Genomic DNA, 22,847 nt, shown 5'->3' on the forward strand with positions numbered 1-22,847 from the left:
GGTCTCCATTTCCTGGGAAATTCAAGTTCCTCCATTTATGAGTGTACCTGATGAGGCACATGACATCATTTAATGTTTGGGGTTACATACTCAGTCTGAAAATCAAATTTCAGTTCATTAATTACAAAAATATGTTTGAGAATCCTTTCATAGGTCCATTCTTTGATGTATCCCTTTCATTTATATAGGAAACAGATATTGGACTCCTGAGTTTAAAATGCATCTTTTTTGAGGGTGTATTTTTCACCAAATGATTTTTTTCCATTCTTGCAGCTTAATTAATTTTGGCTGGTGCAAGGGAGATGTAAGAATAACACCTCACATTCGGATGGTTAAACCTACTCTGCACAGGTGGAAACAGCCACAGGGAATTATAGAGAGTTAAATTTCAGGTGGTTATGACATAAATAAAATATTTCTAGTGCCATGGAATTTATCATTTAATCATTCTCTGAGTTTGAATAGCCCTGTGCTGCTCTCAGATGTGGGATTGTAAAACAGGACCAATTCTCCTCCATTTTTCCCTTGGAAAACGTGACTTGTTGCAGGTTTCCTGTTGCTCCTCATGCAGAGAACAAACTGATCTCTGAAAAAAACAAATAAGTGTGGCCACATATGTGAAAACACAAATTGCTGGGGTTCAGCGCCTCAGAAATTTTGCCTGAAGGTGCTTTGTATGATAAGGGTTCTCTATCAAATCCCAAGGAGATATGGACAGAATTTAACCTTTGGGCTTGATGAAATATTTATTTCTGAAGCACAGACATGCAGGCAGAGCAGTCTGAAGAGAAACCAGTTTAGTAATTATGGGGTGACTGAGAATCCATTACACGTGCTGGTATAATATATAGAATTAATGACTTGTTATCATGAGTACCAGTGTTTGGAAATATTATATTTACAGAGGACTTACAGTCTTATATATACTTTATATATATATATATATATATATATATATAACTTACAGTCCCAATCTCTATAAAAAGTGCTGACCCCTCCCACAAAACCTGAAGAGTTTACAAGGGAATACGGCTGCAGGACAAAAACCCTGCACAAAGGTATCCAAAGCACTTTTCCTCCAGTGGATGTGAAAATGAGGTGGTTTTGCTGCAGCTGGAAGAAAATCCTTTTCTAATGTGTATTTCCTCCTGCAGGTCGTGTATGTAACAGCCACATTCCCCTACATCATGCTGATGATCCTCCTGATCCGGGGGGTGACGTTACCCGGCGCTTCCGAGGGGATCAAATTCTACCTTTATCCCGACATCTCCCGGCTCTCTGACCCACAGGTAGGACCATGGGCCGTGCCTTTATTTGCCTCTCTGACTGAGAAAAACTGCAAGAGCTTCTTGGTTTTGAAGTCTGAATACAAGTGACTGCTGGGGAGTTGTTCCTCGCTGGAGTTCTGGACTTGGGGATAGGGCTGTAAAGTGCGTTGGAACAGGTTATTTTTTTAATTGGAGAGTACTTTGGTTGATAAATGAGGATTTTCAGAAGCAGTTGCAGTTGGTGCTTCTGCCACTGAGGGACAAGAGCGTTGCCAGCAGTTTAATGGGAAGAAATTTCAATGGGATTTAGCCGTTTTATGGTTCTTTGGTCATTCCAGATCTAAATCTCAGTCAGAATTAACAGAGAAATTGTTCATTCGGGGGATTGCTGTCTTCATAGCAGAGTATGCAACCAAAGAGGAACAAAGTGCTCAAACCAGGATCTCTGCCTGTTTTGTTGATTCCAGAGTAGAGTAGAACACGGAAATAATGGATTAAGTTGTTTGGTTCTTTCCCAGTGACAGATGAGTGCCTTAAAACAGTTATTGGACATCATTTGTGTGATATTGAAGGGGGAAAATGACACAATCTCTGTAGCACCTGACAGGTTGCAGACAGCATGTTACTGATCTGCTTTGGCACTGTAAAAGACATTACACAGTGTTTCTCCTGAGGCTATTACATTATTAAATGGATCCTGAGAAGGAGACAGAAGGGAATTTGAGAATATTTGTCAAAATGATTTTTCTTAATCTGCTTACTGAAGATATGTCAGCGTAATTTTTTTAAATCTCTGCTTACTTTAAACATGTATTGTGTCACAAAAGACAATAGAGGGGCTCTTTCAGGTAATTGCCTTGAGGCATCAGAAATATCTGTGGTGTTTGCTTTAAACAAGTAGTATTTATACACGGAAAAGAAAACAGAAAAAAAGAGATTCATTTAAAAGATTGAAAATTTTAGATGAAAATTTTAGATGAAAATTTGACCACGTTGTGTCTTTTGGACTTGGCAATGTTTGTGGTGTTGTGTGTCAGCATGGATGGGTGAAGGGAAAGGGCTGTGGAAGTGGTGTCAGTGCTGGCTGTGGAATTCCAGCTGCACCTTGCTCAGAGGTGGCCTCAGGTCACCCTGAAATTTGCCCTGGAACAGAGGGAAAGACAGGATTCTCTGGCACACTCCCAGACATTTGTTTGCACCTTACAACAGGCTCAGTGCGCAGTGGATCCAGCCTGGTTCCAGCTGAGCCCTGGGTGCCCAAACACTTTTAGCCGGGACAAGGAATTGTCTGTGGTGTGTTTATCTGAGCCCAGGGGTGGCACTGGTTTGTTCTGCGCAGTTTGAACTGGAGTTTCACCCCGGGGTGTGGGGCTGGCAGCTACAGGTGCCCCCTGCCTTCCCCAGCAGTGCTCAGGGTGCCCTGATCTTGTGCCACACGTTGGGCTCTGCTCCACCCGCAGCGACTGTGGGGAGTCATGGAATGGTTGGGGTTGGAAAGGACCCTACGGCCCATCCAGTGCCACCCCTGCCATGGGCAGGGACACCTTCCTCTGTCCCAGGCTGCTCCAAGGCACGTCCAGCCTGGCCTTGGACACTTCCAGGGATGGGGCAGCCACAGCTGCTCTGGGCACTCTGTGCCAGGGCCTGCCCACCCTCCCAAGGAACAATTGCTCACTAACATCCCATCTAACCTTGCCCTCTGTCAGTGTGAAGCCTTTCCCCCTTGTCCTGTCACTCCATCCCTTGTAAAAAGTCTCTCTCCATCTTTCCTGCTGGCCCCTTCAGGCACTGCAAGGCCACAATGGTCACCCCAAAGCTTCTCTTGGCCAGGCCAAACAATCCCAACTCTCCCAGCCTTTCCTCGTGGGAGAACTGAGCTCCTTGTACGAGCAGGGCTCAGTCCTGCTGCTTCAGCGCTGGTTCCTTCCCTTGTCCAGGGCTTTTCTAGAGGCTGCTAACAGGATTTTGCCCTGCGTTTGGATTTTCCACGTGCCACTGACACCCTTGCTTGTGTTTGTCACTGAAGGAGGGCACGCCAGCTTAAGGGACATTATTGCCAGCTTAAGGCACATTATTGCCAGCTCCCAGGAGGGTTTACATGCCTATTTACTATCCTGTTGCCACTTGTAAAGAAATATGTCGTTGCCATGACAATTTGCAAAGCCCACGGCGTTGGTGGGAGCAGCCTGGGAAGCACAAAGCGCTGGGGACACGTGGGGTGTGTCTGTCTGTCCCACACATGTGAGGCTGGAATGCCTTTTGGGAATGCTCAGTGGCTGCTTTGAGGTGCCAATTCCTTCTCAGGTTCAGGGAGACTTTCACTGCTGAGCTGTTGTTCTTCAGTTGTATTTTAAACACCTTTTAGTAGAAAGCAGATGGAATAAAATGTGCCATACCAGAGATGGTGAACACCAGCGCAGGTGATTGAACTGGGGTATGAATGCTAAATTGATTTTAAGAATTATTTTTGTGTTGAAAAATGCCATTCCAGCAAAACTGAGCTATGTCGTTGAGAATAATGAATTCAAAACTTGAAGAAAGCTTCCAGAGTAATGGGTGCAATCTCTAGTCACTTTTCAAGAAATAGAGGAAGCTTAGTTCTTCAGACTTAAAACCAGAATTTGGCACAACTAGTTTTTATTTTAAAAATAGCCTTTGGTTCAGCTTTAGTACAACTTTTAATGGTGATAAGATGGATGCATAGACATTCTCCATTTTATAGAAACGTAGAATTTAATGTTCAAACCCACAAATATTTGGATAAACCCACCCTCCCCTCCGACTTCACAAAACTCTTGTCAATTGGTTCTAGAGCTTTCTGCCAAGGAACACAGCTGAAACTACCTGGAGATTCGTGCTTCCAGTTCCCACCTTCACTCTTGTTTCTTTTGATTTACTCTGCAGTGCCAAAGCATAAATCATGTGTACCAGCAGAACTTGCTTTCCCCTTCAGTTGCGGGCCTGTTTCAATAATATTTCAGGGAGGGTGCTGGGTCTGCTTTAGGAGAGAGGTGTTTGAACCCCACAGCCAGCTCTGTTTACTGGGATTAAACAAATGAAGTTTCTCTTCAAGGCTCACTTTAGTTTGAAGTCCTCGACTCTTTTGTCTTTGTGCAATTTGCATTCCACGGTGGGTTTGAGCTTTGTGAGCAGCTATTCATCTCTGCAGCTCCTCTCAGCCTCCCAGGGCTGTGCTCTCCGTTTAATTTTTATATTTTATCTTTCCAGCAGCCCCAATCCTCTCACTCTTAAAATGCCATCTTCTGTCCTGAGTGTGTGCAGAGCTCATACCAATCACTTTGTGCAGCAGCAGTGGAAGCTGGAAGAGTCTGGAGCTCTATTTAAGCCTCAGAAGTGTTTTGCTTCATCAACAAAAAGGTCTCAATAATCTTCATGCTCAAATTGGCTTGAAATACATCCCTCTGCCCTAATCTGGGAGATACAGGTGCTGTTTATAGCTTAAATAACTCACACAGAAGCAGTGCTTCAGCAAGTTAATGGGATTGTTATGGGGTTTGTGTGCAAGCCTGACTCACAATATGGTTCTGGTTGTCCCTCGACAGATTTAAGGCACTCAGTATGTGACTGTACTTGTGTGTGGTGCTCACTGAGTCTTTCTGGGGAAAACATTTGGTGCTCTGGAAGGGGATTTTGCAAACATTTGTGCCTGGAAGAGGTGAAGTGGGTGAGGGAGTGGCCGATGTGGCAGTTTGGTGGGTCAGGAAGTAACATTATGGATATGACATGGCAAAACACACACATCAGTGTAACCCCTGCTGTAACAGTAGATTGTTAAAATGGGGAGGAAAATAAGAATAACACTCTCTTGTTTATTGGATGTTTGCATGCTAAAAATTGGCCAACTTGCTGGTTTTTTAAATTATAAAAATATGAATTGTTTTGATGAACATATGCGCTAGAGCATCTATCAACACAAACAGAACTGCACACTCCTCCAAACAGCTGCTGCTTCCCAAAATCTTGGACAAATTTCCATTTCCATGTGGAAAGAATACAGGTTGTACCTTATCTCTGATAAACTCTCACGTGAATGTTGAGCATGAGGAATGATGCCAAATTAATCAGGCCCAGGAAAATCGGAGCCATCACGGCTAAATTGATTTTAGATTCCTCAGCTCTTTTATTTGCAGTAGGAAAATGTTCAAACTGCAATAAGATTTCTGATTTCTGCAATTCTTTGGTAGCTCAGCCATGAGAATTCTCTTTTAGGCAGCTGGGATGTGCAGGTGACAACTGGGAAAGGGCTTCCAGAGGACCTTTCCCATAAATTCCCTCAGCACTGAGGTTTGGTTGACTGGCTTGAAGCCCACTGGATCTTCCTTCTTGGAAATAAGCACCAAAGCATGAGTGCACAGCAATGAGCATCAGCTTAACCTGAAAACCCACTTACTCTGGAGAGACTTTATACTACAAAGATCCCCCTCTTCCTCGCATTGCCCTCTGGATCAAAAAATGCTTTTTCCTGCATGGCATTTGGGCTCTTTTCACGTGTGGTTGTAGAGAAAAAGAGCATTTTAGTACATCTCTTTTGGAGAAAACGTCTTTTTTTTCTGGTAGAAAATCACTCTCAAATAAATGCACATCATTTTTTTCCCCTGAAAATTGCGATTTTTCATGGCTTACTCCTTAATTTTTGTATTAGCACGAGTTTATTGTGGTGGTTTTTCCTTCCTTAACATGATTTTACTCTGTTCCAGCATATACATAACAATATAATTTAAAAAAAGATGCTACTCATGAAAACTGCAACCAATTGCTTTCTAATTAATTTAATTACAATATATATTTTTTGAGAGGCATTTGGGAATAGTGGCCTGGTGTGGAGGTGATATTTCCTTAAATCCTGATCTGAAAACCCAAACTGCAAAAGCTTTTGAGAATTTCTCTTCCCTCACCATTTTATTCCCAAAGTTTAGGGATGCTGAGTTGCTTTAGGAAGAAGAAATAATGCAGATTGATTCAGTTTTAGGATTTTCAGCCTTGGAATCCACAATCCTGTCGCCACCTCGAGGCCAGTGAAGCCTTTTTCCAAGGCAGAGGAAAATCCTCTTCTCTGCCTCTGAAAGTGGAGCAAACTGCTGCATTCAAACATAAATGTTGGGGCTCTGCTTTCCTTAAAAAAAAAGGTTGTAAAAGAAATGGTGATTTCCTCTTTGGGTGCTTTCATGCTCAGAAAATTCGGGTTGCTGAGCAGTGGATTTTAGACCTGTCCTGCATCTAAGCCTAGTGATCCTTACAATAGAAACTTTGGACTTTTCAGATGTGGGCAATGAACTGATCTCTGGTTGCTGGGGAATTTTGGTGTGCTTTTATTTTTTTGAAATGTGACAGGTAGCAATCTTAGAGGTTTTTCCCAACATTAATGACTCCATGATTCCCTAAGTGAGAAACTTGCAGTGTAATGAGAAACTGCTCCCTAGGATACGTTCAATGCAGGCTGGTGAGTTTTTAAGGATAGTACATGAAAAAATGGTTCAGAGACAGGTCAAAAATCCTGAATTTTACCAGAATTTTAGCAAATAAGTCAGTAAACCCTTCAGTGATTTACTGCATTTTTGACTTTTATAAGAGTTTGGGCAGCGATTTTAAAAAAACCCAAAAATTTAATTGGGAAAAAATAGTGAGAGGAGGAAGAGGTCCAGCTCCTGTGACACCCGTGCAGTTCTGCTAAGGGTAGGGAATTTACTCTTCTTTTTCCTCCCACTTTCTTCCCATTCTCTGGATTGTTTCCCTCATCAGGTACTCACTGTCTGAACCAGGTGTGAGCTGCAGTGAATTAAAGCAAGAGTGAAAGTCAGAAATCCATGCAAAGGCTGCAGGGTTGGAAATCCTCAGCTGAATTTATTACCTGTATAACAACAACTCCCCCTTTACATGGACCTTTGAACAAGCAGGAAACTAAATTTCAAACTGTTCTTTCAGTGAAAGGAATCCCCTACCCAAACTTTTCAAATTTAAACTGGGTAAAGAATTCATTCTTCTCCGAGTCTGCTGTTTGCACCATCATTACAAATTACTGAGGTTTGAAATTGCAAGGCAAGTCCAGGATACAGCCCAGTGAGATGCTTAGAGATATTTTTCCTACAATGCAGTTTATCACCTCCTCAATGAGGAATTATTAAATTTAATATATCCTGCAGATTCTGCATTACAGATTGTTTATATGACTTTAAAGAGTAGGGAGAGCAACTAATCCCAAATGCAGTGAAAGGTGTTTAACAAGGCCAGAAATCACTCCTGGGATGGATTTCCCATTTTCCTCAAATCAACCCTGAAGGGCAAACCTGGGAACACATTGCATCTTCCCTTCTCCCAGGCAGCTGCATCCCATTCTCTGGCAGAATCTGGTTGGGAACACACATTCCAAAAGGATGGGATGGAGACATCCAGGGGCTTCTCCTGTGACAAAAAACAGCTCTCTGGGGTGCCTGGAGCAGCTCAGTGTTTGCTCACCACATCAGTTTTTATATTGTATGGATATTTTGGGTATATTTAAGTATATTTAAATGCAAAAGTTTTGTGTATATTCAAGTGGAAAGGTTTGGGGTAAATGTAAGTATTCTGTGGGAAAGGCTTGATCTAAATTCCCTACACAATCTTTTGGGGTGTGTGAGTGAACAGAACTCATGGCTCACCAGACAAATCTGATTTATTCAACAGCATGAAGCTGCGGCTGTTAATTTGATGTAGCAAATGTGCTTTCTGAAGTCCAGTGATTGCTCTGGGGTGTTATTTCACGCCCTGAACAAATACTTTGCCTCCTTCTCCCCATGGTTTCTCCCTGTGTTTCTTGCCCTTGCTGCACAAGCTGAGCAGGCAGCAGCAGGTTTGGGCAGTGAGAGGAGACTTGTTGAAAGAATGGGCTCATTTTGGAATTTCTCTGGGATTTCTGGGCCACGTGGAATCTGTCCCTGCAACCCCTTAGCAACCCTGCCAGTGGAGAGGCATCATCTGAGTTTCAGAGGAGCTTTAATTGCTCTTTAATATCAGATTTTATGGCTGGTGCAATGTGCCACTGGAGGGAGACAGGATCCACACATTAACTCGGAGTATGGGCATGACAGCCAGAGATCTCCCACTGTTTTCATGATGGAACCTGAAAAGAAATGCAAGAGAAACTTGAAGAGGCTTTTTTTTTTTTTTTTTGGCCTAAATTGGAACATTTAAAGGACTACAAATAATATCAATGGCTTGACCCTGTCAGCTGCTTTAGAAGCCCAGGCTGCTAGCAGAGAAAAGCTGTTGTTAAAAATGCATGTTTCAGATTAAATTAGGAATTAGTGAAATAAAAAGCTAAGTGACAGATGGATATTAATGAGGAAATAATAATAAGGGAACTTGCACACAGTGGGGGGAGTCAAAAGTGAAGCAAATAAACATTCCGTGCTATTTTTGTGACACAAGTGGGTTTATGTTGCCACATGAATAGAGACACTGGAAAATATGAAGTTATTTTAAGAACTGCTAGTAGGATTCTTCTTAATCCCATTATTCCAGAGGAATGTGAGAAAAAAGCAGAAGATGAGGTTACTACACTGGTGGAATGACGTGCTGCTCGCAGGAAATCTGGAATTTGCTGTTTAAAAAGTTGAGTGCTCCTAAAGATTATTCTTTCAAGACCTGTTAAAAAAAAAAAAAAAAAGCTTTCTAATCCCCCTGGAGTTTCTGAGACTCTTTTTATTTCTGCCCTAGAACTGGGGTAACAGCTGAATTCTCAAAATAACCCAACAGGAAAAAGGCTGAGCAAAAATGTAGAGTGTGCACCCCACAGACCTGCCCTGGGAGACGTGCCTGGCTCTGGGGGTTGGTGTGAGGCTGGAAAGGTGCTTCCCTCAGGATCTACAACCTTGCTTTTGGTACCCCCTAAAATGTGTATGACAACTGTGCTTATATATGGGATTTACTGCACTGTTGCCTCTGCCTTCCCTACGGACAAAGCAGCTCCGCTGTGCTGGTGTGGGGTTGGGTTAGGTTGTTGAATTATTTGTTGGATTATGGTCCTACAATTTCAGTTCTTTACCTACCATTACACCACCGTTTCTCCCTTCTGCTTGATAAAACACACACAGATATATTCACACTGATGTTGCATCACCAAAACTGCCCATGAAATAAATGACAGGATGGGAAATCAGCATGTTTTCCTGATTTCAGGTTTGGCTGTGGTGCATCATGTGACTGTTCATATCTTTTCCTCTGAAATGAGTCTTTAAAGAGAGAAATTTCCAACATTAAATTCCAGAAAACTTTGTAGTACAGGAATTCCTGCAGAGGTCATGGATATGTTAAGGAAAATCTTCCTTAGCTGTGGGCACAGTCTCAGTTTCCACACACAGACGGATTTGCCCGTGTGGATGTTTATAGGCTTTAAAAACTGAGGCTCAACAAGCTCAGCTTTCCTCAGAATTTTCCCCGGAATCCTGGCTGCAGGAACAGCTTTTGATGCCACGGGGGAAGAGAGGCAATAAAATGGGCTTTGTCCCACCAGGGCCAACGCCACACTGCTGCTGCAATTTGGGTTTGTAAATAAGGAAAAGGGAAGGAAATGTTCGGGTGTCACAAGCAAAGAGGGAATGAAATGCACTGAGAAAAGGTGTTACAAACCTGGCAGGAACTCTGCAGAGGTTGGTGTCGTTTGGGTAAGGGTTCACTGATTTCTCACTTGTTTGGGGTCAATTCCAGAGAACACTGGAATAAAAAAGTGCAGCTGACCTCCAAAAGAGTGGGAGGTGGGATCTGGTTCTTGGTGATTCTGCACTCAAGTTCTGTTTGCACACTGATATTTTAGCAGAACAAACAGAAAGTGTTTCACACAGACCAGAGCTTAAAATGCTTAAAATAAAAATACTTCTTAAATTTTTAATTACTATTACATTTGGAGACAATATCTTGTTTAGGAGCTAAAAATCAAATGCTTCATTTAAAAAAAATGGAGAAACAACATTTGGCTTGTCAAAATAACCTTTCAGTTTCTGGCTAAATGCTTTTCTGTTTCACACAAATTTGCAAATAAAATTAAATTGAAGCTTCATTCTGCTGCAAAATTAAACATTTGATCAATGTCAGTACTTTCAGTAGCCCCAGATGTCAAGAAGCAAGGTCCTGAACACAGTTTCTAAATGACATTTTATTATCCTAGCGCTTTTTTTGTCTTGATCTCAGATTTACTTTACGTTTTTGCCAGCTCTAAATGCAAGATTTTCCACTGCCCAGCTCTCTTGAAAAAGGCCCAGGCTCACAGCAGAATTCCAGTGAATGTTGAGTGACTTGTTTACTAAAATTCTCCAGCTGGGTGTACAGCTCCTGCCGCTCTAAAAACAACTTGGGCTTTTCAAATGCTCTAAATCCCTCTGGGTAAAATAATAAAACAACATGGGGACTCTGGGGGATGCTCACAAAAAGCTCCAGGGAAAGCTGGTACTTTCCCAGCCCGTGGGCCTCTGGGAATTTGTTTATCCAGCCATGAAGGTGAGCAGACCAGAGGTGGGAAATGATGGCAGAGCTGAAAAGTGTACAGGTGGGAAGCAGCCCTCAGTGAGTTTCTATCTTATGAGGGCAGAAAACGTGGCAGAGGAGAAGGGATTACAAATTAAAATGATCTGTTTGGTAATTTGATCTTCACAACAAAGTGGGTGAGGTGGTCCAGGGTCATCAAATTGAGCAGGGCTTGTTCTTCCAGCGTGGGGAGGGAAACTTGTCTTGGAAGTGTGGGTGGGTTCCCCACTATTTCATCAGTCCTAGAAATTCCTCTTTGCCCTGACCCTGTGGAGCATTTGGAATGCCCAAGAGCCAGAGCTGAGACACCTCAGCTTGGGTGAATCAGGCAGAAATTAAATAACACAGGGCTTAATTTACTTTCTTGTGCATTTGGACACTGACCAGCCGATGGTTTTCAGTACAGGCATATCACTGCTAAATGTATTTTTGTATTTCTATAACTCCCCTTACCTGCAGAATTTAAAGTAGTTTAGTTTTTAAGTAGTTTAGGTGGTTTTTGTGGTTTTTTTAAAAATTTTATGTTCTCGCCTAAATTTTTACTTTAGTTCCTACAAGTAAAAGTAAGAGATGAGTGCATATTTCCAAAATACAGAGTTGAAGAATGCAGCACTAAGTGAGCTTTCAGCAAGTGAGAAAGGGAAAGAAATAAACCAAACCACAGCCCCTTTTTGTCTTTTCTCCATCTTGTGTGGGGAGTGCTGTAGGTTGGAGGGATCAGACAGAAACCCAAGGTCCTTCACGTGGAGGGAGAACATGCAAGGAGTGATTCTGAGGGACAGACATGACCCCAAGGATGTTTTTGGGTTGGAACCACTCCTAAATCAGCTCTTTGATCACTTCAGATAAGCCTTTAAAACAAGCCCAGGACATCAGTAGTGCTTTGTTTGTTTTCCTAATTAACTTCTCCCAGACAAATCTGTCACAGGGAAAAGAACACCAGCTTGTGCCTGAAGGTCTAAACCAAATCTGCATTATTACTTTGTCTTCCTCCATCCCTCCTCGTATTTGTTTGTAAAAGCTCATTCTGATTTTTCTGTCAGTAGCTCCTTACCCAGGAATGCGAGATTCCCTAAACTTGTAACTGAGAACAACCACAAATCCCAAATGCCCCTTTAGGAAAAAAAAAAAAAAAAAAATTCTTAAAATCTGAGATTGATTGGACAAATTGTTGCTCTGAGCTTGCTGGAGTGATCTCGGAGATTCTTGGCACGTAATCCTGGGTGGGTGCCAAGCTCTTGGGTGGGTTCCAAGCAAATTCCAGCCAGCATTCACCAGCAATTAACTCTGAGGCAGAGGCAGCTGGGCCACCCCGAGTTATCATCTCTGCAGTGCTGCCCTGGCAGTCGCAGAGCTGCGGCTGCGCTCACTCGGCCACAGAATCCCCGTTGTGCCACCCCAAATTCCTTCCTGGCACTTGTGGTCCCACACCCTCGAAGGCTGTGCTTGTGGGATTCCTACCATAAGAGCTGGGAGTGTGGGGAGAGATGAATTTAAAGCTAATTGAGTTATTCTACAATTCTATAGAATGCCAAAATTAATGAGTGTTGATTAATGAGTGTTGCTTGCTCAGTACTTTATCGTTGTTGGAATTCGGGGATGGGGCTATGGGAAAAAATGAAATAAGAGTTAGTGTTTGTGGATATGGAGTCTTTGAGGCTGCAGTAAATAAATGTATAAGGTTTTGTGACCTACATTTCAGAGGAGGTCACTGCAATGAAGTCTGAACCAATTCACTGCTTGTGCTGCCACAGAACTGATCTGCTGAGGGTTTAGTGGTGAGGTGGCCTTGGTGGATTCCTGCCTTTGCTCCCCAGAATTGTTCTGACTGAAGGAGATGAGTAATGCTGGAACTCATTTGGGTTTGCCATGCTCAGAGGGGACACATCCATCCACCCTTAAGTGGTGCCTGCAGACATTTATTGCTTTTCCAGCTCTGGCTGCTCCTTGGGGATGTCCTTGACCTATGGTGACCCCTAGCCAGGGCATGTGGCAGGGGTAGGAGAGGTGCTGGGATTCCCAGGCTTCCTGTGGGGACAGTGGGAAGAGAAGGCCACCTTTGGGGAGCATTCCCATGACACTGTGCTCCAGCCATTTGAATTGGGCTGCATTTTAACTGCCTAAATGAAAATTGGAATTTGTTGCCGTAACCTTTCTGCTATCGTCTGGTTTTGCAACAATAAAAAGAGGACAGTGGGTGACCTCTGCACTGACTGAACATGTTCCTGCTATGTATTTATAGCTAAGTAGGTATCCCTTGTAGCTGAAGTGAAAAAATGGCTTTGTTTCCGTCTCGTGATAGTAATTTGAATCCTTTCTGTCCTATTAAATTGTGTTAAACAGAAAATGACGGTTCTCAAACGAAAAAGGATGTTTTAATAAAGTGGTTCATGCTCTAGGTTAACTTTATGGATTTTCATCGTTTCCTGGGCCAGTTTTTGCTGAGTTAGGATGGGATTGTCCACATCTGGAGCTTTGAGGAAGGCTGAGTGACTGAAATGGGATTAAGTTAGGATAAATCTTTTCCTGTCCATCCTCTCGGATTGTTGACCCGTAGTGTCAGTACCAATATTTGAAGAATACGTTGCCCCAGATCTCATTTCTCTGTTTTGAGCTTACTTTAGAAAAGATAATTAACTTTTAATTGTGTCTTTAGTATTTATCCTGCCTAAGCTCTCAGTTTTTATTATGCTTGTGAAGGGCAATATTCAGACTATTCTGTGGGCAGCATGAAAACAATGCTGCCTTCAATTAAACATTTCTTTGTGCAGCAGAATGTGGGGTCAGAAGTTGTCACTTGGCCTTTTAATGGGTTTATTAAACACTGAGGGACTTTCTAGGGACATTTCTGTTAAATTAAAAACATTTTCCCTTTTTCCTTTTGGTCTTTAGGCAATAAATTGGGTTTTTTAAATAAATCAAAACTAATAGAGTTACTTAGTGGATAATAACCGGAAGCTGGGCCATGGTTTTGGTGCTATTGTAGAAAATTGAGTATTTGGAGTGGCAGCTCAGAGATTTGTATTCATTTGTGACTCTCATTAAATAGCAGTGTAGGGCACTACACACCCAACAGTCACTGGTGAGGTTTTTGTGTGAAAAGGCAAAAAAAAATAAAGAAAAAAAGCTTTTACACACTGTCAAACCTGGAAACAGAGCACAGCCCTCCTGATTCCTCAGCCAAGGTACCATTCCCTGTTTGGGTGGCACTCAGCCAGGAACTCAGGAGGTCCTCCTGGAACCCTGCCTTGGCTTTGGCAACAGTCTATAAAAATGGAGATGTAGTGGGTTTAGAAAAATACAAAAGAATGTGCTTTTTCACACAATGAATGACTAAATGGTGGAACTCGCTGCTAGGGGATGTGGGAGGCTGAAAGTATCAATTAATTCCATTAATTACGGATGGGCCAATTGCAAACTGTTAAACACAAGAGTCCAGATTTAACTTGGGGTTCTGGCTGGTTTCTTCAAGGCATCAGTCCAGCTTTCACGGGGAGGTTCCCTGCCCTGGAGTGTCCATCCTGCAGGGCAGTCTCTGTGTCCCTGCTGTAAAACAAGGTGAAGCAAATGGCAGCAGGTCAGAAAATTCTTGTTTGAATAGAGCCCCTCAAAGCAGGTTCAACCAGAACAGGTTGTTGAGGGCCATGGGATCACTTAGACTGGAAAAGTCCTTTAAGATCATCGAGTCCAACCATAAACCCACTGCCACTCCCCTAAAGTCCATATCCAGTCAGGTTCTGAGCTCTCCAAGGGTGGTGACTCCACAATTTCTCTGTGGGCAACCTGTTCCAGGGTTTGACCACTCTCTCTGTAAGTTTGTTCTTCAGTTTAAGTGGGATTTGCTGAGTTTCAGTTTGTGCCTCTTGTCCTTCTATCAGCACCTCTGAGGAGACAGTGATTCCCTGTCCTTTACTCCCTCCCACCAGGTATTCATTTATACACATTCATTTATACACATTCATTTGTACACAAGAATCCTGAGTCTTCTCTCCTCTAACCTGAGCAGTCCCAACTCTCAACCTCTGCTTTCATGTTAGATGCAGCAGTCCCTCAACCTGGAGCCTTCACTGGGCTCCAGTAAGTCCCTTTTACTCATGAACTGGGATCCCAGCACTGAATTTGTGGTGTTTGGCAAAGGATCACCCACCTCCCTCAGGGTGCTGGGAATACTCTTCCTCATCCTCAGCCCGGGATGCTGCTGGACTTTGCTCCAGGCACACTGTTGGCTCGTGGTCAGCTTGTCCCCTAGGGCCTTCCAAGAGGTTGTTCCCTAGAGATTTATCCAGCAGTGACTTTCTTAAACCACAATTGCTGAAGTTTCTAAGGAGCTTTTAGTGAGAGATTTTTCCAAAGTGTTTCTGAATATAAAACCAGGCTTCCTTCACCTTCAACCACGTGGTTGCTGACCGCTTAAAAAACCCCTTCAGAACAATAATCTCTCTTGGAGGGAGTTTATCTTTTTTTGTTTGCAGTTTCTAAGCTTTACCAGCAGCTTCTGTGCTGTTTCCAATTCCAAGTTTAGAAGGCACAGAAGGAGCAGGCTGTGGAGAGAGAGGGAGAGGAGTTCTGCACTGGTAGGGCTATGGAAACTCCATTGGTTTCTCAATTTTCGGAACGCAGCTGCCAGTGGCACCGTTCCAGCAGCTGGGCCAGACTCCAGCATGGAGGTGCCCACCCAGGGCACTGTGCCAGGGTAGCTGAGAAGGGGAAATCTGTTCTTTCCCTCCGGGCAGGGCCACACTGCCGACTCCAGCTCCGTTCGCCTTCGGGCTGGGATTGCTTTTGGCAGCGGCTGGAGCTGGGAGCTGTGCTCTGGGACTGCTCCCCTGCTCTCCATGGAGGCAGGAGACAGAGATCCCCTCACCAGCACCTGCTGACTGCAGGCTCTGACAACAGAAGGTGTGTGAGCAGAAACCGCGGGCAGAAAAACAGAACTCAGCCTCAGTGCCATCTTCCCCAGCAGGGAGGAAGGGAAGGATCTGCTCTGATCTGAGGGAGTGGGAATGAAATGTTTGGTGCACTGGCTGCCCCAAACAGCCTCTAATGCTGGAGCTGCTGCTGCAGGAAATGCGAGAACAAACAAATTTAAAAAATATATAAACATGAAGGACACCTTTTAGAGGAGCTGTTTCCACTGGGGCTGGCGTTGCCCTGGATTGGTCACATCCTCATCCAAGGAATAAAGAGGAGTTGTTAGAGCTCACTGCAGGATGCAACCCGGGGAAAAAACTGTATTATAGGTATGCAAAACCAAATCACTCCCAGATATCCCTTGACAAAACTCTCGAGGGTTTTTATCAGGAGTTAATGCAGTGTTTGTTGCATACCCGAGGCACAATTAACGCCTCGGTCACCTAAGGTCATGCAGGGACCTTGGCAGGGAGCTTCTCTGTCTTTTTGACAATTTATCCAAGGGGAGAGTCTCTGTATAAGTTTATTTTTCCATATTGTCTCCAACTCCCACTGCCACCTTCAGGGATCCTTTGGCAGTCAGGGAATTGTTTTGTCCTCTGAGGGATTTCTGAGGGGAACAAAGCTCTAATGAACACAATTAAGTTTTGGTGAGACAAACTTTGATTTGCTGCTTAGGAAATTTAAATCGATTCCTGCAGGCTGTTTTTTATTTAGATGATAATTTTAATACACACATTTGATTGTTCCAAACCAATTCAATTTTAGTCTTTATAATGTAAGGGATGAGTTGTTTGTTTTTTTTTTTTTAATTTTTACTTTGCATATTGTGTCCTCAAGCCCATAATTTGCCAAATGCTGCATTAGAGTAGCAGAATATATATATATATATATATATATATATAAACTCTTCACATATTTAATTTAGCTTGAGAAATATTTCTGCAAGGGAAAGAAGCTGATAAAGCAGTCTTTTAGTTGCATTTCTTGTTTTCATGAATTCCAATTCTGTAAAATCTAGCAAGGTAAAATCCAGGCTCCTGGAAACTGATAGGAAAATTTCCTTTGAGTTTTGTGCCCCAACAATGCAGAAGCTTCACCTGTTTGAAATGCAAAAATGTGAAAATTTTAAGCCTTCAGTAGTGAGGCAGCAGATTCTTTCTCTTCTGAGCATCCTTTCCTTTTTCTATTTTTTAAAACTGCACAGTGCTAAGTGTAGGTTTATCTTAAACAGAGAAATTTGCACATGATGAATTAGACATTAAAGATGTTCAGGGTGAAATTTGGAGCTCGAGTAGAACCTTCAGGACTTGAAGCAGTCTGGGATCTTCAGGACTCGCTTAAAATCACTGGGGCTTCCTGAAGAGCAGGAAAAACCCTGGTGGAGTGGTTTTCACTCCCCATATAAGCAACAGAGAGAAAACAGGCTCCTCTGAAGGGAGGCAACTGCAATGTTTTGGGGAAAAAACAATGCTTTTGATGTGTGACCTTCTTTGGTGGTGCACATGGTTCGTTCTGCAGGCAGGAGTTCCATGTTCCCAAAATAAACTGATCCTCTGGGAGGATCTCTTGGTATCAGATATTTATACAAGGCTGAGGCTGTTTTCAATAAAAGGAAGAACTTAAATCAAAACATCCTCATGCTTCTATAGCTCTATTTTCTTCTGTTTTGAACTGTTCCTTTTGGATCCTTTGTTAGAAGTTCAGCTCATAGATAAGTATTCTTCAAGTGGCTTAAAAAGAATTCTGGAAGGTTATTATTTTTAAAGAAAGATTAAATAACGTTTCACCTGATGTTATACAACCCAAGTAGAGCTTCCTCTTCATTTCTGAGTGAAGTCTTTGCATAATGATTCGTAACCAAAACATTTCCCCTTTGCAAAGAATTCAAACATCACAGCTGAGTGCCGTGTCTGCCATCTCCACTGTTCCTCAGGCTTCAAGGATGCTGAAGGACAAACTAAAGAGAGTAAGAGGAGTTAATAAAAAGCCATTGGAGAAGGGTTTTTGTCACTGGGATATTACAACTGGGCAGATCTGTAATAAAAATTGGATGTCTTGAAGGGATCAAGTTGGTGAGAGGAACTGGAACCCCACTACCTTTGCTAAATCTCCTCTCTCCCCCTGAAAGCTGAAAAGCCAAACCCACCCCAGAGCCCTGCTTTCTGGCAAATGTCACACAATTAGAATATTTGAAGAAAAAAGACCTTAACACCATCTTGGTTTGGATTCAGAGCAGTGCAGGAATTAATCAGGGTCACCTCTGCCATCAATGCCTCGATGCAGTTGAGTGTAAATAGTTTGGAACTCCTGTGAGTGCATTATGGTGGATGTGGGAGCTGCCAAATCTCTCATCCTGAGAGCACTCGTTGGTAGTGTTTCAGTAAAGTGGAACATTAATCAACATCCTCATTTTAAAAATTAGTTGCCTGCCCTTCCTGCATTTATTTTAAAAAATGGAGCATCTTTATTTATCACTTATAGGAAATGACATTAACAGGCCGCCTAAAAGACCTGGTAAATGCTGGTGTCTCTGGGACACTGGAAATATATGAAATATACACAGGAATACATGAAATATGAAAAGAGAAAGGAAGGAAATCGTTATTCTTTGTACTTTTTCCATATCGTGCACGGAAGGAAAAAGAAATGCTTTTATTTCCAAATGCCTGAAGCTTGATAGAGTGAAAATGTAGGAGGAGGCAGAACTTTTGATGCTTTTAAGGAAGAGGGCTCCTCAGCAAACTGGACCATGGGGATGCTCAGCAGTCAGTGGTTTTATCTTCCCAGAGGGTGGGATGATTTTCCCCAGAACTCACAGGAACATCCCAGAGGAACAATGCAGAGCATCCTCCTGCCCTGAACTTGTGCACCTGAAACAAGTCAGTGAAGAAAAAGGTGCTGCTCCCCAGAGATATTGGGATTTAATGATGCTTTGCCTCTTCTCCATACTTTTAAAGAGAGATATTGTGATTAAATCTCGATACCTTTCTAAAAATATTTCCAGCTTGCCATATTCCCAAATTTAAGCTCCCAATCCACTGAAGACAATTTTATTTTCCTATACCTCAGACACAAAAGAACTGTTACAGATGCCATTTTCTCCCCCCCCAAAATCATGTTATGATAAGGATATAAATGTTTTTATATGAACTATATCTCCAGAATACTCTGTGTACCTTATACTGTCAGGCATTTCCTTACCATGTGCTCCAGAACTGAATTAATGGAAAGCTGATACCTATTTCAAGGGATTTGGAACCTGCCTTCAGAGAATGTTGTCAGGGAAGTGACTCCAAAGCCTCTGGCCTCTTCCCTGTCTCCTGTTGTGCCAGGCTGAGTGAGGTAATTTTGAGGATGAAAACTGATAAGGCCAGAATCAAAGAGAATCTCACTCTTAGGAGACTGAAACTGCAGTTTGGAAACCAAAGGCAATTTTTGGATCTCTCAGAACCCTGCTCTGGGTTCGGTTGCTGCCCTTCCCACAGCCACTCATCCTTGCTCTCTGGAGGGAGCATTCCAGCCCCAGTTTTCTCAGCCAGCACTCTGCAGTGGAGAGGGACTTTTTGGATAAAGTTTATTTCTTTTTTTTAACCCATGCACAATCACAGAGTGGTTGGGGTTGGAAGGGATCCTCTAGATCATCCAGTGCCACCCCTGCCCTGGGCAGGGACACCTTCCACTGTCCCAGGCTGCTCCCAGCCCCAATGTCCAGCCTGGCCTTGGACACTGCCAGGGATCCAGGGGCAGCCACAGCTTCTCTGGGCACCCTGTGCCAGGGCCTGCCCACCCTCACAGGGAAGGATTTCATGTCTCCTCCTCTCTGTGAACACTCTCATGGTTTACACGGTTGTATATTCTCTGTACCTCGTACTGTCAGGCCTCTCCTTACCATATCTTCCACAAGTAAAGCAGTGGAAAACTGGTACATAGTTCAAAAGATTGGCATCCTGCCCTCAGAAAATGCTGACAGGGAAGTGAATCCAAAGTCTCTGGTCTCTTCCCTGTCTCCTGTTGTGGCTGCTCCTCTTGGAATCACACCAAGGCAACCAAGATACCCCCTAAACTTCGGATTAAGGAGTGCAGGAAAGCAAACCAGTCTCATAACAAACACTATTTCCCTCATGAAAAGAAGCGAGAGGCAGGCAAAGAATTCCTTCTATACATCCCTGAAGGACCCTCAGCATGCTTTGCTCCAGCACCTGACTTTCCACGTTGGATGCTGCCACAGGAACAAGCAACTGGTGTGGCTCCGATGCTGAGGAAGGTCCTGTCCCATTTTAACTGGGTGGTACTTGGCTGACAACAGCCCCTGGGGAAATTAGCATCTCAATATCTGTAAAGTGATCCCAGCTATAGTGGCGGGCTCCAAAGGCAGCAATGAATAAACAAAACTCCGAGTATTTAGGTCCTGCTTCTCCCGAGTTTCCATTCTCCCAATGAATATACCGCATTCAACCCTCTGGAAGTGACATTAGCAGAAGGTAGGAGAGAGACTGCCTAGCAACCCACAGAAATCCCAAAGAGAGGTGGAAAGGAAGTGATTTTCATGTAATTATTCACCCCTACAAAAGCTGTTGTCAGGTAGACACTAGAAACATAGCTGTTTTATTCTTCCCCTAACCTACTTTGAATCTTTTGAGAATCACTACCATCAAAGAGAGGGAAAAAGAGCTTAATTCAGCCATTTTCTGCCTGGCCGTTTAAGTGGTGTTTTCCTGCTCTAATGAAGGCTCTGCTTTCAGAAGCTGTGTTGTTTAGAAAGCCCTGGGTAGTAAACTTCAGAAACAAACTCACTCCTGGGTCCAAAATGCACCATTTTTGTTGCTGCTTCCCCACAATGCACAGTTCATATTTTGTTTGGGTTTAGTTCCCCACTTAATGACATTTCCCACTGAGTCGAGAGATAATTTTTTTTTTCCAAGAAGGCATTTGGGGACAGGGGCCAAAAAGCTTATTTATTTTAGGTAACGTGCTTGGTGCCAGGCTGCTTGGATCCAGTGGGTTTTTTCCTTTATTTTCTTCAGCCAAGTACTCCAGCTTTGCCCTCAGCCACGACTTCTTGTAGCTGAGGCTGCTTGGAGATAACTGAGGGATATTTTTGTGCTGTTCTTGCCGTCTGGATGAGCCTGGAGGAGCTGAGCATCACTTGTCCAACATCACACCAACCACTTTTACATCAATGACTGTCAGAAGCGTTGCCACTTCAAGCAGCCTGAGGCGCGTCTTCAGTGCCTAGTCTGACTTACATCCTTATTTTTCTACAGTCGCACTGCTAGCATAGGTTCAATAAATGCAGAGAGGATAACAGGCATTGAAAGCTTGCTTTTAAAGGGCTGTAGTCACTGGAAAAGAAGTATATCAGCAGTAAGTTGTATCACTGCTGCAAGTGTGTTTGTTGAGGCAGCGACATCCAGAGTCGTTTGTTGTGAAGAGCATCCTAAAAATTCTCAGGGCTTTAAGCAGCATCTGTAGCTAAAGCAATATTCTGCTTTAAAATTGTATTCTTGAAGTCTGTTTTACTCACTGGGTCTTCCAAGATTCTACTTCCAAGTGGAAAGCTGTATTTTTGTACTCAGCAAAAAGATTTTCGTCAGGACCCCAGGGATTAACTGGTTTAATTTTGTGAAATAACTTCTTTTTGGTCTGATTGCTAAACACAGAATGTCTTTTAAATTGACTCTGTTGAGAAGATTTGTAGCTTGTTTTTAACCAAACATATACCAAGGCTATTTTCTAGTCAAATATGAAAAACTGTACAGGTGCAATAACTGTGTTGACAATGTGGGAAAATTAAGATGATAAAGTTTATTCTTCCCTGTTTGATTTTGCCTGCAGAATTGATAGGAAGAAGATAAAATCAGTGCACTGCTAGTCAGGGAACAGCAGCATGCGTGCAAGGAATGGATTTGTTCACTTTGAACGTCTGCATCCTCCAAGTGTTTGGGTTGTTTTGCAAATGGAACAGAACCTTGACCTCTGCATTCCGTGTTTTGGCAGCTGCACAGCCCAGACATTCAGCTGATTTCTGTGTTCGCTGCTATTCAAGAAAAAATTTCACTTGATTGCAAGAGAGTGACTAGAGAGTGAATGCAAACTGGTTGGTTTTATTGTTCCTGCCTCTGCACAGAGGCTTGGGTTGGTGGCAGTGAATTGTGTTTTGCACCTTGTGCAGCAGAATCCGAAGGTGCTGCACGTTCCTGCTCAGCGGGGCCTGGGCAGATGTGGTGCCTCAGCCTCTTCTCCATCCATTCCACAAAGCGTTCTGCACTGAAAATACCCAGGCTGCATCTCTGTCTGCCTTTGGGAGGGGCTGTCACGTGAATATATAACATTTTTCTACTTGAGGAACATGGGAAGTGTCAAAAGAAGCAGCCAGGTGTACATCTGTTGCCTTCCTCCTGGTACGTGCAGCCTATTTCTCATCCCATGCTCCCTCCTGCTGCCACACCAACAGAGGAGGCTGTGATGTGGTTGAATGTTCTTCATAATGAAAAAGCCAGGAAAAAAATCACTTTATTGGAATATGATCAGAGATAAAATGCTCAGTCCTCCACTACTGCCTACATTAGCATTATTCCTGGAAATACATTTACATATAGACATAAAGATGGGATTCGTAGCAGAGGAGTGTAATAAAATGCAATTTAGGGAATGATTCTTTTCACTGCACATTACCCTGGTGCTGTGAAGGCACTCTGCAAGCAGCAGAATAACTTTTAGCTTCCTGGTGTCACCAAAAGTTCATCTTGGGGCTAAAATTGTCCTTTATTGGAGAGAGCTGGGCTCTAAGGCTGGGAAAAGGAGTGTTGCAAATAGACAATGGTAAACTCTCTGTGTGGAGAGCTTCAGCGAGGTCAGAACGTCCTGGTGGGATCTGTTTCTCCGTATGGGTGAACCCTGAGCTGCGTGTGAAGCCTCACACAGCACGAGCACCTCGTGTTTGCTGTGGGGTGACAACAGAAATCCCCCCTGGTTTTCAATCCCAGCTCCTCCCAGTCAGGTGCTCCAGCTGGGCACTGAAAGCAGCTGGAATGATCCACAGAGAGAAAAGAACTTCCCAGGATATTGGAGATGAAAGCAAAGGGTGAAATTGGGACTTTGGCTTCTTCCCAAACCTATTAGAAACTGCATTTTTTTTATCCTGTTTTT

General features: G+C 43.2%; 1 protein-coding gene across 3 annotated transcripts in view; it reads left to right on the forward strand.

Annotated features, from left to right (window-relative positions):
• Window positions 1–22,847, forward strand: part of SLC6A11 (solute carrier family 6 member 11) — an 87,010-nt gene that overhangs the window by 41,254 nt on the left and 22,909 nt on the right. For all 3 annotated transcript variants that reach the window (XM_032120650.1, XM_032120652.1, XM_032120651.1), the window contains exon 7: window positions 1,155–1,289. In XM_032120650.1, coding sequence (XP_031976541.1) covers window positions 1,155–1,289 — 135 coding nt within the window. The remainder of the gene's footprint in view (window positions 1–1,154; window positions 1,290–22,847) is intronic.

This window comes from Corvus moneduloides, chromosome 11 (assembly GCF_009650955.1).
Source record: "Corvus moneduloides isolate bCorMon1 chromosome 11, bCorMon1.pri, whole genome shotgun sequence".
Lineage (NCBI taxonomy): Eukaryota > Metazoa > Chordata > Aves > Passeriformes > Corvidae > Corvus > Corvus moneduloides.